Source organism: Coenobita brevimanus, chromosome 70 (assembly GCF_032717465.1).
Source record: "Coenobita brevimanus isolate Jiangsu-jjx chromosome 70, ASM3271746v2, whole genome shotgun sequence".
In the NCBI taxonomy this organism is placed as follows: Eukaryota; Metazoa; Arthropoda; class Malacostraca; order Decapoda; family Coenobitidae; genus Coenobita; species Coenobita brevimanus.
The window spans coordinates 42,738,736-42,755,233 of NC_137023.1; the positions used below are offsets into that span (position 1 = coordinate 42,738,736).

At 38.9% G+C, this 16,498-nt stretch overlaps 1 protein-coding gene across 1 annotated transcript in view; it reads left to right on the forward strand.

The window, feature by feature from the left end:
• The first annotated feature begins 1,965 nt into the window (after positions 1-1,965).
• Positions 1,966-16,498, forward strand: part of GatB (glutamyl-tRNA(Gln) amidotransferase subunit B, mitochondrial) — a 28,680-nt gene continuing 14,147 nt past the window's right edge. The window contains exons 1-9 of the mRNA XM_080277588.1: positions 1,966-2,099; positions 3,153-3,251; positions 6,193-6,340; positions 7,561-7,674; positions 7,898-8,061; positions 8,897-9,045; positions 12,092-12,192; positions 12,544-12,678; positions 14,246-14,437. Coding sequence (XP_080133714.1) covers positions 1,966-2,099; positions 3,153-3,251; positions 6,193-6,340; positions 7,561-7,674; positions 7,898-8,061; positions 8,897-9,045; positions 12,092-12,192; positions 12,544-12,678; positions 14,246-14,437 — 1,236 coding nt within the window. The remainder of the gene's footprint in view (positions 2,100-3,152; positions 3,252-6,192; positions 6,341-7,560; positions 7,675-7,897; positions 8,062-8,896; positions 9,046-12,091; positions 12,193-12,543; positions 12,679-14,245; positions 14,438-16,498) is intronic.

Consider the following 16,498-nt stretch of genomic DNA (forward strand, 5'->3'; position numbering starts at 1 on the left):
CATAATTCAGCCAAGTTTAAGTTAGTTTTTGATACGGTAAGTTAAATTAAGGTCATTGAATAATATTGACACAAATATGGAGAGAAGAAATACTTGGCAAGACCACACTAGAATACTATAGACATTGGAAATATGAAATTGAAGGAGAGTAAACATTATATGAAAATGGTTGGGACTCATCAATACTCTTCAGAGCACAAACAAACACACTATACTTAAATTGGAGAAAAAAGTTCAGTAATGAAGAAACAGTGTGTCCAATATGCCAGTATGAAAATGGTGGTGGGTGGTGGCAACTGTCATCCACTCACTTGATACGGTGTTGCCCACTTCTTCCTTCACCTTTATACGGTAATTATTTTCTTTGTCCACCCTCCTCTCTTCCTATTTCTCACATTGTTGCTGTTTTTTTTAATTATTCTTTCCATTTCAGGTGGCTTTACATAGAGTGACAAGCCTAATGGTTTTCTGTAAACCAGGAAACCATTTACGGCGCTGGGTGGTAACCATATAACCAACCCATACGTGTTCCCTATGTGTCAACAAGTGGGTTGGCGGTGGGTTAGTGCCCCTCTCCTTAAAACAACTAACTCAAAATCAAATGGCCACCCCCCACAGGATTATGGCATCTGGCTATAGATAGAGAGATAGAGAATGAAACATTAGAACACATTCTAGTAGACTCTGCAGGGCTAAGGGAAGTAAGAATTGAGAGTAATCTACTGCAGCAGCCTTTTCCAGAGATTAGAACAGATTTATTCATAACTCTACTTCAGTTTGGGGAAAAGATAAAAAACCAAGAAATGGAAAACAAAGAATTTATGTGGATTGTGGAAACCAGAAAGTAAATCATCAGCACACAGTACCGGTACAGTAGATGCTCAATTTAACGAACTAATTCAACCAACCCCTATTCCGTTTTCTTCAGCAGCAACAAAGCCCTAACCTTGCCTGGCTGCACATTGTGCTTCCTTATCTGGTACCCGTAGACTGAGGGCTCAAAGCAATCAGAAAACCAAGACTTGGTTATCCTGCCAGTGAACCAAGCCTTGGCACTGCTGTCATAGTCCACAGGCAAACTATTCATGATGGGCCTCATTTCACGTGGTTGCTTTGCATTGGCCACCACCATTGGCCTCAATCGGTGCGAGGCATTGGCATTAACGAACAACAGCACAGACACCTGTGATTTGCTCTACCTGTGGCCTGGCACACTGGACTGGCTTTTCTTGTCATGTGTGATGTTAGGCAGGGCTTTCCAGAGAAGCCGAATTTCATCAGCATCATAAATTTTGCCAGTCTTGAAGGCCTGTCTCCTTTTCAATCTTCTTTAGTTCCTCAACGAAAGGCCGAGCCCTTTCAAAGTCAGCACTGCACTTCTCGCCCACAATTTTTCTATGCAAATGTCATGTCACCTACAGAATTTTGTTATCCACCCTCACTAGCCATAAAGCCCTCGATTCCAAGTTTCTCAGCAAACCTCAGTGCAGCACTCCTTATCTGAGGCCCACTCACAGGCAAACTCTGGGCTCTTTTCTGGTTGTACCAACTGTGCATTGCTTCGTCTTATTTTTCAAACTTCGTTTTTTTTCAGAGAGCGCCATTCCAACATTTTAGATTATTCACTCATGCTAGCACCCACCTCTGGTAACAGTTTCAGTTTCTTGATTTTGTCCTTGTGTTTGCGTAGGTCATCCACTTGGGTTTTCTTTACCACATGCTGCATCATCACTGCCCCTGGGCATACTTCATTCTCTATCTTCTCATTTATTTCCAATTTCTGGGGAAGAGAAAGCCTCACCCTACCCATCATATCCTGAACCTTATGCATGATTCATTGATTCATAAAAACTTTTGTTCACTGCAAAAAAAAACACAAATAAGGCTGCAATACGAAAGCAAAGCCTCACACACACGGAGTTATTGCTAACAGTAGGGTGATCATGTGAACACTGTATGGGCTGCATGACGTCACCCACTCCCTGCCGTTGCCACAACCCAGGCGGGTTGGCTGGGACGTGTGGCAACTCCGCACTGCCAGCCAGGGGAGCTGTCCGCAATGGGCTCGATGGCGTGTTCGATTTACAGAAATGTTTCGGGTAATTCGATGATTACTTCCTTTACAGACTTACTGTATTCTTAGTTTTATGGAAATTTTCTTTAAATGAGGAAAGAAAAACGGAAAAAAAAAATCTTCCGAAATCTCAGACTTCCGCTATGTTGGTGTTCATTAAATTAAGCATCTGCTTAAAAAAGACTGAAAAGTAACAAAGAATGGGGTGCCGATACAAAGGCTATGCCCCACCTACTACAGTACTGGTGTATACTACTACCACTACCACATTGGTAGTCACCTCCTGAGTTTTTTTTTTTTTTTTTTTAACCATCGTAAAGTGTGCGAAAAACATATGCAGAGGAAAGTAATGAAGGAAGAAAGGAAGGAATAAGGAAGAATTACACCAAGCCTTAATATGGCTTAGTGGCAGTGTAGAAGTAGAGGGAAAATAAAGGTCGCAAGAAGCATGGGAACATCAAAAGAGAGGTAGGACAGAAAAGCAGAATAGAAAAGTAAAGAGAGAAAGACTGGAGACAAAAGCCCCCTTTTAGTTGCCTCTTCTGATAAGCAGAAATACTAGGGAAGTAGTCTTTCCTCCCCCTTCCCAGGGGTATGGAAAGTAGTGAGGAAAGTTATAATAACAAAGTACCAGTAGTCAGTGTATATAAAGTTGAATATAGTACTGTATAATCAGGTAATGCAAAGCCAATGCTGTTATCAACAAGCAAGTGTCTTATTTAATTCTTGTTACTTCTAGGAGAACTTAGAAGAGATTTCCTGGGTCATAGGGTTACAAAACTTTTGCTTTTAACTGCTTAACTACAATAAATGACTTTTACATGTTTCTTCCTCCAGATGATATTACAGTATTCTCTCTAAAACAGATCTTTCAAGCCCAAAGGAACCCCTCTTTTTTGCTGGATTTAAGGACTATCAGTTATGTCAGTTCTTATGCTTAATTTAGAACCATCAATCTTTAACAGTGCATTTAGGTATAATCTCAAGCAAGTAGTGCTCCAGATCTAACAATGTTGCCATATAAAATATCATTATGAAAAGCACTTTTTATATTGATTCTGTCTTGATCAGTTTTCAGAAGAGTGAAGGATATGAGGTCCCGGTATTATAGGATAGTAAGGAAACTTTCACAGTTTCGATGCTACAGCAGTTTCCAGTATGAACCTCTGCTGTTAAGGTTAGTGAATTAATGTTTAAGTAGCCTAATACAGTAGAAGTCCTATTTTTCGGCATCTATGGGACCAGGCAAGTGCCGAAATATCAAAATTGCCGAATTATCAAAAACCCTACCCACTCAGTACCTTGTATGTTTTGGTGAACATTATCATCACTACTCATATCATTACAAATGTGTTTGGAGAGAGTACTGTATACTGTTTGATACTGTACAATACTGTAATGAATACAGTACTATACAGTACTATACATGAATATGAAAAATAAAGAAATTAGTGAACATACTGTATTTAACTGTAATGATACAGTAGGCCTACAAGTTCACATGCACTTACCTAAACTTATTGTAGGTTCCTTATTTACATATGTACAATAGAAGGGGTTGATTGGAGTCTGCTACTGCTGGAAAAAGTCCCCAGCTGTAGAGGGGACGAAAAAAATTGGAAAATCTGCTGAACAATCAGAGATTTTCGTAAATGGGACTATTTCTCAAAACTGCCGAAATGTCAGATTTGCCGGGGAATTGGATGCCGAAGAATTGGACTTTTACTGTAATTATGTAGCTCAGTAAAGTATGTACAGATACAGTAGTAAGTAAGCGTCATATCTAAATTCATTGAATGTGTGTTAATTCTTAGGGTTCCTCTCAGTATCAGCATTATTTGTCAACTTTTTTTTATCTTCCTTTTCTGCTGATACCTTTTTCTTGTGCTTAATATTGTTTCTAGCATGCTAAATACAGTAGACGTCCTTTAATCCAACCACTGATAATCCAAATAGCCCAATATTCTGAATTTTTTGAGGCAGCAAATAATTTTTAAGTGCAGTAATAAATTTAAGTGTATTGAGTGAAAATTAAGTGAATTACAATAAGTTACTGTTGAGTGAACTGAGTGAAAACTAAGTGCATCATGTGGGTTTTTTCTTTGGGCTTTATATGGGCTTTATGTATGGCTTTATCTGACTTGGACTTGCTCTTGGAATTGGATATACCTGCCTGCAACTAGTCAGCTACACATTATGCATTTCTGTTGAGTGAAACAATAACCCATATAATTTTAAGTTTTTATTTAATGATCATGTACATATTTTTAATGTTTTCAGAGGTCCCTCCCAATACAGGCAGTCCAAAACAATCAGAACAGTAGTTTGAAAGACCCTCAGTCCCCTGCCATTCGGATTTTTACTGTACATTATTAGAATTTTGCTGAATCCATTGGCAGAGCTTTTGTCTTAAAGGTTGGGAAGGGGTTGGATTTGGAGGAGGTATGATTTGCAGGTTTTGGAAGAGTCTGGTCCCATGTTAATTTTCCCCATAAGAATTTTTGTTCACCTTATACAAATGCTCCCAGTGTGATATACTGTACTGTGTGTGTGTGTGTGTGTGTGTGTGTACAGTCTGTCCTCCCCTAATGCGGGTATTTGCTTCCGCACTGACCTCGTGTTAGGCAAATATAGCATTAGGGGGACTCTTGAAAATCCCTATTTCCTTCTGCACCCCTGCCCAAAGTCCACTTTTCTCCCCCATGTGGTGCAAAATTATTTTTCACCCCGCAATTTAAATTCCTAAAAGCATTAATATGGTTATAAAAAATACATTAGGTCAATAGGACTTTTTTATTTACTGTACCTTATGTGAGGAGAAGAGCAGACACACGTTGCCGGAGATGAGGTAGAGGAGGAGAACACGAGGCAAGCTGAGGAGGATGGTGTAGGTAGGAGTGGACCAAGAGGGGAGCATGGGAGGTGGGAGGGAGGTAGGGGGGGTCCTGATTGGTTGGGTGGCTGGGAGAGCGAGAAAGGCGAAGCATGATTGGCAGCCATGACGGAAAGTATTGTGAGGCTGCATGACCCACACTGTGTCACAGCCCGCCCAGTTCAAATTACCACATTATGTTAACAGCGCCCACGTTAGATTGTTTATTTCCTTCCACAAAATCGTGCCGCATTAGAGCAATATCGCACTGCAGCAAACTGCGTTAGGGGAGGACTGACTGTTTATATATACAATATATATATATATATATATATATATATATATACACACACACTTCTCTCTTATATTCTGCCTTTTTTTCATCCTCTTGTAACCTTTCTACTCTCCTTGCAAATACTCCTTCTTCCTGTCCTTCCCTTCTTCTATTTCTCCATCTTACGTGGATCTTGATTCTGACCACCACCAAGTAGTGGTCAGAAAGTCCACTCCCCCAACCTCTATAAGCTCTTGCATCCATTACACATCTTCGCATCCTTTCATCCACACACACATAATCAATCATTGCCTTCCTTTCATTCAGTTCACCACCCACCCTTCTCATCACTCGCCATGTATACCTGTGGATCATTTTATGCCTGTAGAGGGTATTGGCTATCACCAACCCCCTCTCAGCACAGATGTCCACTAATGCACTGCCATTCTCATCTATCTCAGAAGGCACACCCCACTCACAGTATTATTCACAAGAACTGAACTCACATAATTATCCTACCTAACTATTTATGTCAGCACGTAGTGTCTTCACGTATCATAAGATCCGAATTTTCTCGACCAAAGACCATCAGTTCTTAACAAAGATTGGGCACAAAGCCTTTTATTTTTTATTTTTATTTTTTTTCACATTCGTTGCACTAAAGGCAAAAACATAAATTTTACTGCTTCTTCATCATTAACTTTTTTTTCCAACAAAGAGGTGGTTTGAGTCCTAAAGGTGATGCTACCAGTATGTAAGTTGGACTAAAGTAGCCAAGCCCCAGGCCTCTTCACTCCATAATGGGCAGTATGAGATTAGCAGTATTTTCTCCTTTTTAAATGGACAGAGTGCAGTATAGCATTATGGGCTACCCGTGACCTTATTAGAGAAGGTTATCTTGTACTGTAAGTGAAAAGTTAGGAATATTGGCTGGAATATATGAAACTGCATTTGTGTCATTGTATATCACAGGGACACATGGGAGCCAGTGGTGGGTCTGGAGATTCATGCCCAGATCTCTTCAGTCACCAAGCTGTTCACACGTGTTGCCACCGCATTTGGGGCACCACCAAACACACAAGTTGGCATTTTTGAAGCAGCTCATCCTGGAACACTACCTGTATGAGAGCACTTAGGTTTGGTACAGTACATGATGAGCAGAAATATGCTTCACCTGTAATATTATATACTATATTACGTATGTATGAGTCTGATGTAGGTGAATTACATACAGTACCATAGTTATGTGAATAATAGACTGAATATGAATTATGTAGTTACGTACTGTTAACACCTTCATCTTTAGATGTCTTTATTTTCTTGCTACTGCTAGATGATTATGTTTAACGTAAGGTAGATGTCATGTAGTGAATGTTATATCAAAGCCTTCCATTTCAGAAAATTTTTCTTAAACTGAATAAAATATCTGAAATTAGCATTAATAAAACAAAAAATGTAATTGTATCGAGGACTTAACTCCTTCAGCCCAGGCACATCATATAGTACAGTCAAGTCGCCTATGGTGGTGCTTCTATGGCACGGTTTTCTATGACACGGCAAGGTGCCAGACCCCCCAAAAACAAACCACACACATAAAATATCTATGGCGCAGGTGCCATACCTATGGCCAGGCGCACACAAGGCGACCGTCACTCATCTCAGGCAAGAAGGCAGCCGTGGCATGCACAGCATTGTTTTGGTTCAGTTGCAGTCCCGCCACCCCTTCAAAGCTCTGTCTTTTCCACTCGTTCACGTGTGCCCCCCTGCTATCGTCACCTCTCAGCCAAGCATTGTACTACAGTATACATCGTGTAGCACCAGGCCAACGTTATGCAAGTGTGATCATTGTGTTGTTGCAACAATTTACTGTACATGAGTAGCGCTCCCTGTATTGGTGTGGTATTGTTTGCTTTGGTCTTGGAGTCAACTTGGACTGACACAGGAAGTGATTAAGGTGGGTTGTCATTTTTGTTTGACTGATTGCTTGATTGTGTGCATGTGTAAAGTGGGGAAAAATAGGGAAAAGTGGAGTGAAAGGGGGGACTTCCGGTGAATGTCCGGAACAAAATTGCATTTTTTCCATAGGTTTAGTTATTTGTATGGAGTGATTTTCTATGGCACGGGCTCAGTCCAGAACCAATTAGCTGCGCCTTAGGCGACTTGACTGTATTATATAGCTCGTTGTATTAAACGTATTTAAGATGTCCCCAGGCTCTTTAGTCAGTGCAAGGGTGTTCATCATATACTGTACACTTGTCAGATACTTCTTGTTTGTAATACTGAACTGACTGTTTACTGTATATAATACTGTACTGTACTTACCTGTTATGTGATCAACAGGTGCTGAACAAGAGGTGTGTGGAAGCAGGTATAAAAACAGCCTTAGCACTTGGTGCATCCATCAACAAAGTGTCTTGCTTTGATCGCAAGCATTATTTTTATCCAGATCTTCCTGTACGTTGTAAATGGTTTCCATTTTACCTGTGTTCACTAGATGTATTAATTTTCCTTGCCAATGAAAGAAAAATAAAAGACATTTTTACAGCCATAGATATAACGGAACTTAGTTTTTTAAATTTGATGGCTCTGGTGATAGTAATATGTTAATGATGAGACAGTGAGATTATTTTAATGTTTCAGTATTAGTACAGTTAGTTAATGCTGCATAGTTTCTTAGGCAGGATACCAGATCACTCAGTCGGAGCAGCCATTAGCTAGTAATGGACGCCTGGAATTCCATGTCAACATTGGAGGTCGCTATCACCGGCAGACAGTTGACCTGGTACAGCTGCAGTTGGAGGAGGACAGTGGCAAGAGTATACATGACATGGATAACAACAGGTCAGGGGAGGGTTAGCAAGTGATAAGGGAATGAAGACCACATGACATTAAAGTTGTCTTCAATTTGGTGACAATTTTAGTGGTTTATTCTTGATATCTCTCAGTGATTGTACTCATCGAAGAGATGATGTAGTGTAATGAAGAGTTAGTGAGGATACTCCCTTCTAAATAGCATCATTAGGTGATTTGAAGAAAAAAATGAAAAGTGAGTCATTGTAGTGTAAGGTTGAATACAGTAGACCTTAAGCATTGTGATAATTGTGTCCCATGATGCTGCAGGTTTTCTTGGTTGTTGCTATAGATTAGTATTTTATGGGTGTTAGTCATTTTAATCTGGTGGACAGTAATTATTTATCATGTAAATAAGAAGGTAATAATAATCATCATCACATCTAGTGTCAAAATCCTTCATGGGAACCACCGACAGGGTTGACTGTGACAGAACTGCCTCTAATTTACGTTGTCCATACACCCTTCTCATTCCCATAGACATGTCTCCTTATCTCTCTCTCGCCAGTATATTGCTCCACTTTCTTCCACACCACATACAGTTACCTCTTCAAACACTACCCTCAGTCTTTATTTTGAACACAGTATACAGTATCTATACAGTCTCAGTGTATTTCCTTTTGGCCCATCAGGAATTTTGTATCTCATTTCCTTCCCTCTTTCTTCTATTGCAAAACATTTATAAACTTCTTCGTCCCTGTACTGAAGCTGGACATCATTCATATTCATATAGTAGGCAGTGCAGGATATTGAAAATGTAGTCAGTTAAGAAGTACTGTCATCATTTAACAGAGACTCATTGTATTAACCTTTCTGCCACTTTTAGAGTGCTCATTGATCTGAACCGAGCAGGGCAGCCCCTAATGGAACTGGTATTCTCCCCTAACCTTCGCAGTGGTGAGGAGGCTGCAGCCATGGTCAAGGAGGTGGCTCATATCCTCACCACTGTCAAAACATGTGACTGTCATATGCATGGTTAGTTTGACAGTTCACAAATACATCACATTACTGTGAATAGGTACTTTGCTTATCCGCTTTTCATGATCTCTTAACCCTTTCAGGTCTCAAATAGGTCCCAAGGTCATGTTTGACAGACACATTTTTTTTTTTTTAAGTCAAGGTTTGCAAATAAAGAAAAAAATATCATTCATGCACAAGGAAGTAATATACATCTGCCTATAAATCATTAGAGCTCTACTCGCCATATAAGTGGTGCAAAAATGATGGGAAGTTGCATAGCAAGTGGTGTATGGTAGCATGGTGATTATTGCCATCTCAGTGGGTTGGTGATTTCTTGGTGCGTAGGCGACATGATTGTACTGTTTGTTTCCGTGTTTTTCCATAAATAACAATGCACTAATATATGTACATTAAATCTCACGTGATTTGTGAATGATTCTTGAGATGTTTTCTTTACAAACAACAAACTAAACAGTTACAAGATCCTTATAAAACTCTCTCTTACTAGTTACAACTGACTAATTTATTTTACTTTGCTCTTATTTTGCTTAGTACTGTCCAAGGCTGTGGAGGTGAGGACATAGGGGTAAGCCTATGAGCTTGCCCTTTGTATGTACGGATGTTTATTTTATTGTTGCCAACTGTATCATCCTGTGTACTTACAGACAGCTGTAGAGACAGTGATCAAATCTTTATTATTTCTCAAAATTGACGGTGTCATAAGTATAACCAGGAAATGTGAGAAACTCTTGAAATATAAATCAGAAAAAAGTAAGGAGACACAATCATCTGTCAATGAAAAAGGAAACACTCACTGCACGTGTATGTCTGCCTGTAACAAATAATTGCATGGTACATGTATAAAAGGCTACAGAAACAACCATAGAATCATAAATCTGTATTTATTTTCCCTCAGTCAGACACTCTTAACACCCAGGAAATGAATAAATATTGAGACATACAACGCGGAAATTTCTTGCTTGCCTGTGACGCGGCAGCTATGTGTGTAAGCGGGAGGCATGGGGTGGGGGATTGGAGGGAGGGTGGAGGGTGGGAGGTAGTGGGGTGGGGGATTGGTGGGAGGTAGGAGGGTGTTATTTAAAATATTTATACCTACCAAGTAATTAGAACAGAATTTACCTTAAGAGTTGAGTATGAGAAATTTGGTTGGAGTGGTGTATCCAGATGATTTTAGAAACATTTGTTTGGACATTTTGAGTAGATTTTTGGACATGTAACCATCCAGTCATTGAGAGTTATTATTTTATATTACATTCCATGTAATTTTTTCCCCCCCATAAAAATTACCATGTTGGTAAATATTTAGGTAGTGAATACAACTAAGTCGTTTTAGGAGTGGCAGGGGATGTTTTGATAAAGTATTTTGCCGTACGACAGATAGTACAGAAAGCATGTGAGAAAAGCAACAAGGTACTTAAAGTATTTTTTTATTTGGAAGAAACATATGACAAGGTGGATAGAAAAGGCTAATGGAATGATTAATGTAGGTTTATCCTCATGGGGCAATGTAGGATAGGATGATAAATAGATGATAGTATGGATGGAATAGTATTGATTGTTGTAGATTTTATGATGTTAGTTAAGCATATGTAAGACTTGGTGGATGTCTGAGTGAGTGGTTTAATATCGGTATGGAGTGAGACAAGACAAGGGTGTTTGATATCCAGATATCTTTTAAATATATCTGTGAATGGGGTTATGAGGGAGGTTAAAACTCAGATTGTGGAAAGTGAGATTGGGATGGTGAAGGATTGATTACTGTATCCCAAGTTTGTATTGTTTTACTAATGTAGAAAAGTATCTTTGCAGACTGGTTCAAAGCTTTGCAAATGTCTGTGAGTGGTATGGTTTGGAAATAAATGTAGATGAGATAAAAGTGATGGTTGTTGAGAGAGATGGCAAATCTCAGTGTGATGTGCTGGTGAATGGAGAGGAACTTGGTCAGTGAGTTTAGTTACCTCTGTGAAGGAATAAATTAGACGTCAGTGTGCAAAGGAAGTGTAGCTTCTGATGAAGCTAGTACATTGGCAGGGGATCAAGTTGGTTAGATGAAGTATGTATGGGAGAGCATATGACAGTAGTTTGATTTTTTTTCTTTTCTTATATAGTTGACTAACTTATGACTATCTGATGGGTATTTGTGAAGTACATCTATGAAAAATAAAAGTGTGAAGCTATTTAGGACTTATGTAGTCAGGTTTCTGGACCTTCAGTGATGTGTGATATGTTCTTTTCTCTCATATTTTGTACTTTCTTTGGATTTGGATCCTACCTTGCACTGTCTTGGGGTGGGGGGCTTAGAATGATGATGATATGTTGTAGAAACAGTTGTAGAGATCATTGAATTCTAAACTCAGTGTGAAATGAAAATTTTGACAGTTTTTGAGTACAGTAAAACCACACTGTAACGGCTAAATTGGGGTCTAAGCCATTCCAAAAAATGTGAAATTCCGATAAAAGTGACATCCGGAGTTCCCCCTGCTAACCCGGACTTTTTCCGATATACTGTATCAGACATCAGTCAGGATTGCACCAATGGTTATTAAACTTTTCACTACCATTGCAGTACTGTACTGTATTGTACATTCACTACAATAATAAAATGGTATAATATATGTAATAATACTGCACTGTACACAGATAAACATATCTTTTATTTGCCTTATTGTGGTGAACATAGCTGAAGTGGTCAGGCAGTCCAGACTGCTTCTGGCTTTATCAGACTTTTTCCAGTATATAAGAATTTAGTTTGGTAGCTCCTCAGTTCCAATAAAAACGAATTCTGGTCTAGTGAAGTCTGTTATATTGAGGTTTTACTGTAATTGACAGTTATGAAGCTCTTGTTCTTACATGTGTTCTGAAGTTTATTCATATTCATAAAAAGAGTCTTTCATGAATAGAGAGAGCTGATTATGCTCATATTATTTTACTTCAGGTACTGGTTATAGCATGCATTGTGGGAAGGTTATGGAGTTAAGTTGGAGGAATGTATTATAATACATAAAAGCATACACTAGTCAGCTCTGTACTCAATTTGCAGAGGGATCTTTGCGTGTGGATGCCAACATATCTGTACACAAAGTAGGTGAACCACTGGGGACCAGGACTGAAGTGAAGAATATAGGTTCTCTTCAGGCTTTGGTAAGGTCACTAGAACTGTGCATTAATGGTCCATTTTCTACCATAGCTGAAAGACGCGGAATTTGTATACTCTGTAGAATAGTTGCTGCTTTTGTATTATTTGAAAAAGTAGTATGATGCATCTTATTACTTGTAGTACTGTATTACGTAATTGATTTTTTTCAAATCTTAAATATATACAATATATGCATTGCAGTGTACTCAGGCATGAACCCAATAGTGTATTGTTCTCTGTATGTATCACAAACATACTGTTTGCATACATTTAAGAGTACCGTTTTTTTTACTGCAGTTTTTGTTTGTATCTAGCATGGTGATGCACACATAATATTTATATATTTTCTTGTACAGGAAAGAGCAGTCAACTTTGAGATCAACCGGCAAATGGATATCCTTGAATCTGGTGGGACTGTAAATAGTGAGACTCGCAGTTTTGATGTATTTACTAATGAAACCATCAGCATGAGAGATAAAGAAGTTACCCATGTAAGGAAGTGATTTACATTTACATTGTTTATATGAGGTTATAAATGTATTTACGATCTTAATTAGTGGTCTATACAGCACCAGTACAGTACAGTACTACAAAATATTGATAGTTTTTGTCAAGTACTGCGCTTTTAATTTTCTGTTATTTTTTATCAGAAGTATTTTAGTTTTGACATTTTATTCACAACTCCAGTGCTGTGTCCAGACTTTAGGATAAAATGGGGTAATTTTGTTGTGAAGGGTGGTTTTTGCTAAATACAAACTGCCACATATGGAATATTGACATTTTTATTGCTTTATCTATACATTCAGCCCATCTGCTAAAGATACCTATAATCGTTTTTGTCAAAAAAAAATTTTGGCCCACCCCAGAGATTAAAAAAGTGTCTCGTGGTGAAATTACCCCACCTGACGGGGTCATTTCGCCATGACATACAGTAAAACCTCGATATAACGGACTTCAATAGACCAGAATTCGCTTTTATCAGACTGGAGGAGCTACCAGACTAAATTCCTGTATATTGGAAAAAGCCTGATAAAGCCAGAAGCAGTCCGGACTGCCTGACCACTTCAGCTATATTCACCACAATAAGGTAAATAAAAGACATGTTTATTAGTGTAAAGTGCAGTCTATATATTATACCATTTGATTGTTGTAGTGAAGTTATAGCACAGTACAGTACCACAAAGGTAGTCAAAACAGTTTAAAAACTGTTCATGCGATCTGGACTAATGTCTGATATATCGGAAAAATTCCAGGTTAGCAGGGGGAAGTCCGGATGTTGCTTTTATCGGAATTTCGCATTTTTCGGAATGGTTTGGGCCCCAATTAGACTGTTATAATGAGGTCTTACTGTATTTGTTGTTATTATTATTATAATATTTATGTTATCATTATAATACCACACTACCTGTCATACACAATTGATTATAACCAGGCTTAGGTATCCTTGGCAACCATACAGTAGGGCCTATGCTGTGTATTGGGTGAACTTTATGTCGATGGCATCCATCATTGTTTGACTGTTTCATAGTTGGTAAGTTGGCTGGGGGGACTCCCATGGCACGAGTGCATGGCAGGGTACTGTGTGTGTGTGTGTGTGTGTGTGTGTGTGTGTGAACAGTGCAAACAGTTCTGAACCACTTTTAACCTGAAACATGTAAGTAATGGGTAAATAGAATGTTTTTTTTTTTTTTTTCCAGTTTCTATTGATGCAATAAATGCTGAAAATTTTTTGTTAAACAATTTCATTTCTCAAACACCATTTTTTTTGCACAGTGGATCAAAACTTCACATGACTTTGTTAGGTCAGCATTCCTGTAAAACCTAAGCTCAACAGAAGCCGAATCCATGCTATAGTTTGTGAACAATGGGCCTTTGAATTGGAGTTATTGGCATTGCGGCGAAATTACCCCTCGGCAAAATTACCCTGTTTTACCCTATTGCATATTACATTAGGTCATGGGAAACAAGACTATGGCTTTATTTACATGAGCAATTATGTTCTTAAGTGTAGTAGTACATGTACAATAGTTTCATATCTTTGTTCTTTCTTTTCCCCAGGATTACCGTTTCATGCCAGAGCCCAACTTACTGCCATTGCGCCTCCATGACTCTGCAGAGAAAAACTGCAAATTTGATGGCAGTCTTGATATAGATGTTATCCGTGCCTCAATGCCAGAGCTTCCAGAGGCCACACGACAGAGATTGATCAAGGAGTATGGCCTTAACCTGGAAACTGTTATAAGGCTGATGGTGAGAATCATCTTTACTATGTTTAAGATTAATTAGTAGCTAATAGCCAGCCCCATATTGCCCCATGTATGTTATAGGTGCCTGAAGCTAGGCTAATGTAGTTCAGAACTTAAGGGTGGGTGATCAGCCTGTGCCCTTGTAATAGCATTATTTGACTGAAAAGCCTACAGTTGCCTGTTGGAGATTTAAATCGGTGAAATGTTGAATTTTGAGGTGATGTAATTGTCAGGATGGGAACTGACTTAATTAATGCAACTGTAAAAGCATATCCATCCATCCATCCATCATCCAGTCCTACATTGCCCCATGAGGAGTGTAGAAGCCCAGGGCTAGGCAGTTGGTCCTGACATTTAAGATGAGAGTGACCAGCCTCACTCATCCCTGAGTGGCATTACATGAGCAGTCAACCCCAACCACCCCTTGGATATAAACTTTCACAAGGTCAGTCCGATTGGAGTGCAATAATTACCCACTAATCCACCAGGCGCCAAAATTTGGTTATACGTTTACCACCCAGCATAGTAAATTGGCTTGTCACTCAGTGTAGAGTCACCTACAGGCAGAAGGAAGAGGAAAGACTGAAGGAAAGAAAGACAGAAGAGGGAGTGTAATGTCATCCATAGGCAGAAGGACAAGGAAAGAATGAAGGAAAGAAAGACTGAAGAGGATGGAAGGAAAGAAGGATGGAGGAGAGGAAAGGGCAGACACCCGACAGTAGCATAATACATGATATTTGAACAAGTGGAAGAGTGTGATTGTGAATGATTATAAGTGGAAGGGAGATGCCTCAGAAGTTGGCATCCAGAGGGGTCTGAAGTTGTTAGACCAGATGATGGAATTTGCTGAGTACATCTAAGAAATCATGAATGCAGAAAGAAAAACTGAAATAATGTAACAGATGGAGTTTTTATAGTCAGGAAATTTCTGAATTTCCCAAGAGAAAATACACCATATATATATATATATATATATATATATATATATATATATATATATATATATATATATATATATATATATATATATATATATATATATATATATATATATATATATATATATATATATATATACACAGTAAATACATATTTTTTTTATAAGACATTTGAAAAGGTCTCTGGGGAGATTACAGAGTGGACAGTAAAAAGTTTGGATTGGAAGTGGTTAATATGTGTGGTAATGAAAGTTGATGATAGTTCAAGAACACATGTGAGGGTGGGTGATTGGCAGATTTAGAGGTGTACAGGAAAGATTGGTGTGCACCATAGGTCTGTCTTGAGCCCCTCTCCGTTTATCATGATGTGTGCATCTCTGTTCTGGGGATTGAGGAGGGAAATAGCCCCTAATCATGACACATGGAGAGCTGCAAGTGGTGAAAAAGACCTATACATGCTAGCATGGCCATTGGTGCTCAGATATAAACATGTGTATGTGTGTATGTACAGTATGTGCCCAGATAATAGTTTTTGACAAGTGGTTTTCACAGTCCCATGGTACAGTATATGCATCTCATCTTGAGTTCAGTACATGTATAGTACAAATTTTCATTCATTCATTATCAAATCCAGCATTGCCCCATGAGAAACATAGGAGCCCCAGGCTAAGCAAGTTGGTCATCATCATCGTCATTGTCATCATCATCATCATCATCCAATCCTGTGTTTCCCCATGAGGAGCATAGGAGCCCAGGGCTAGGCAAGTTGGTCCTGACATTTAAGATGAGAATGACCTGCCTCACTCATCCCTCAGTGGCTTTATATGAGCAATAAACCTTAACCATCCCTTGGATGTAAACCTGCACAGGCTCAATCCGATCGGAGCATCTTAATTACCCACTAAACCACCAGGTGCTATAATTTGGTTATATGGTTACCACCCAGCATATTACCTGTATTTGGATTCCTGGTGTACCGGAAATCATTTGGCTTGTCACTTAGTGTAGAGTCACCAGTAGGCAGAAGGAAGAGGAAAGAAAGACAGAAGAGGGAGTATAAAGTCAGCCGTAGGCAGAAGAAGGAAATAATGAAGGAAATACAGACAGAATAGGAAGGAAGGGAAAAA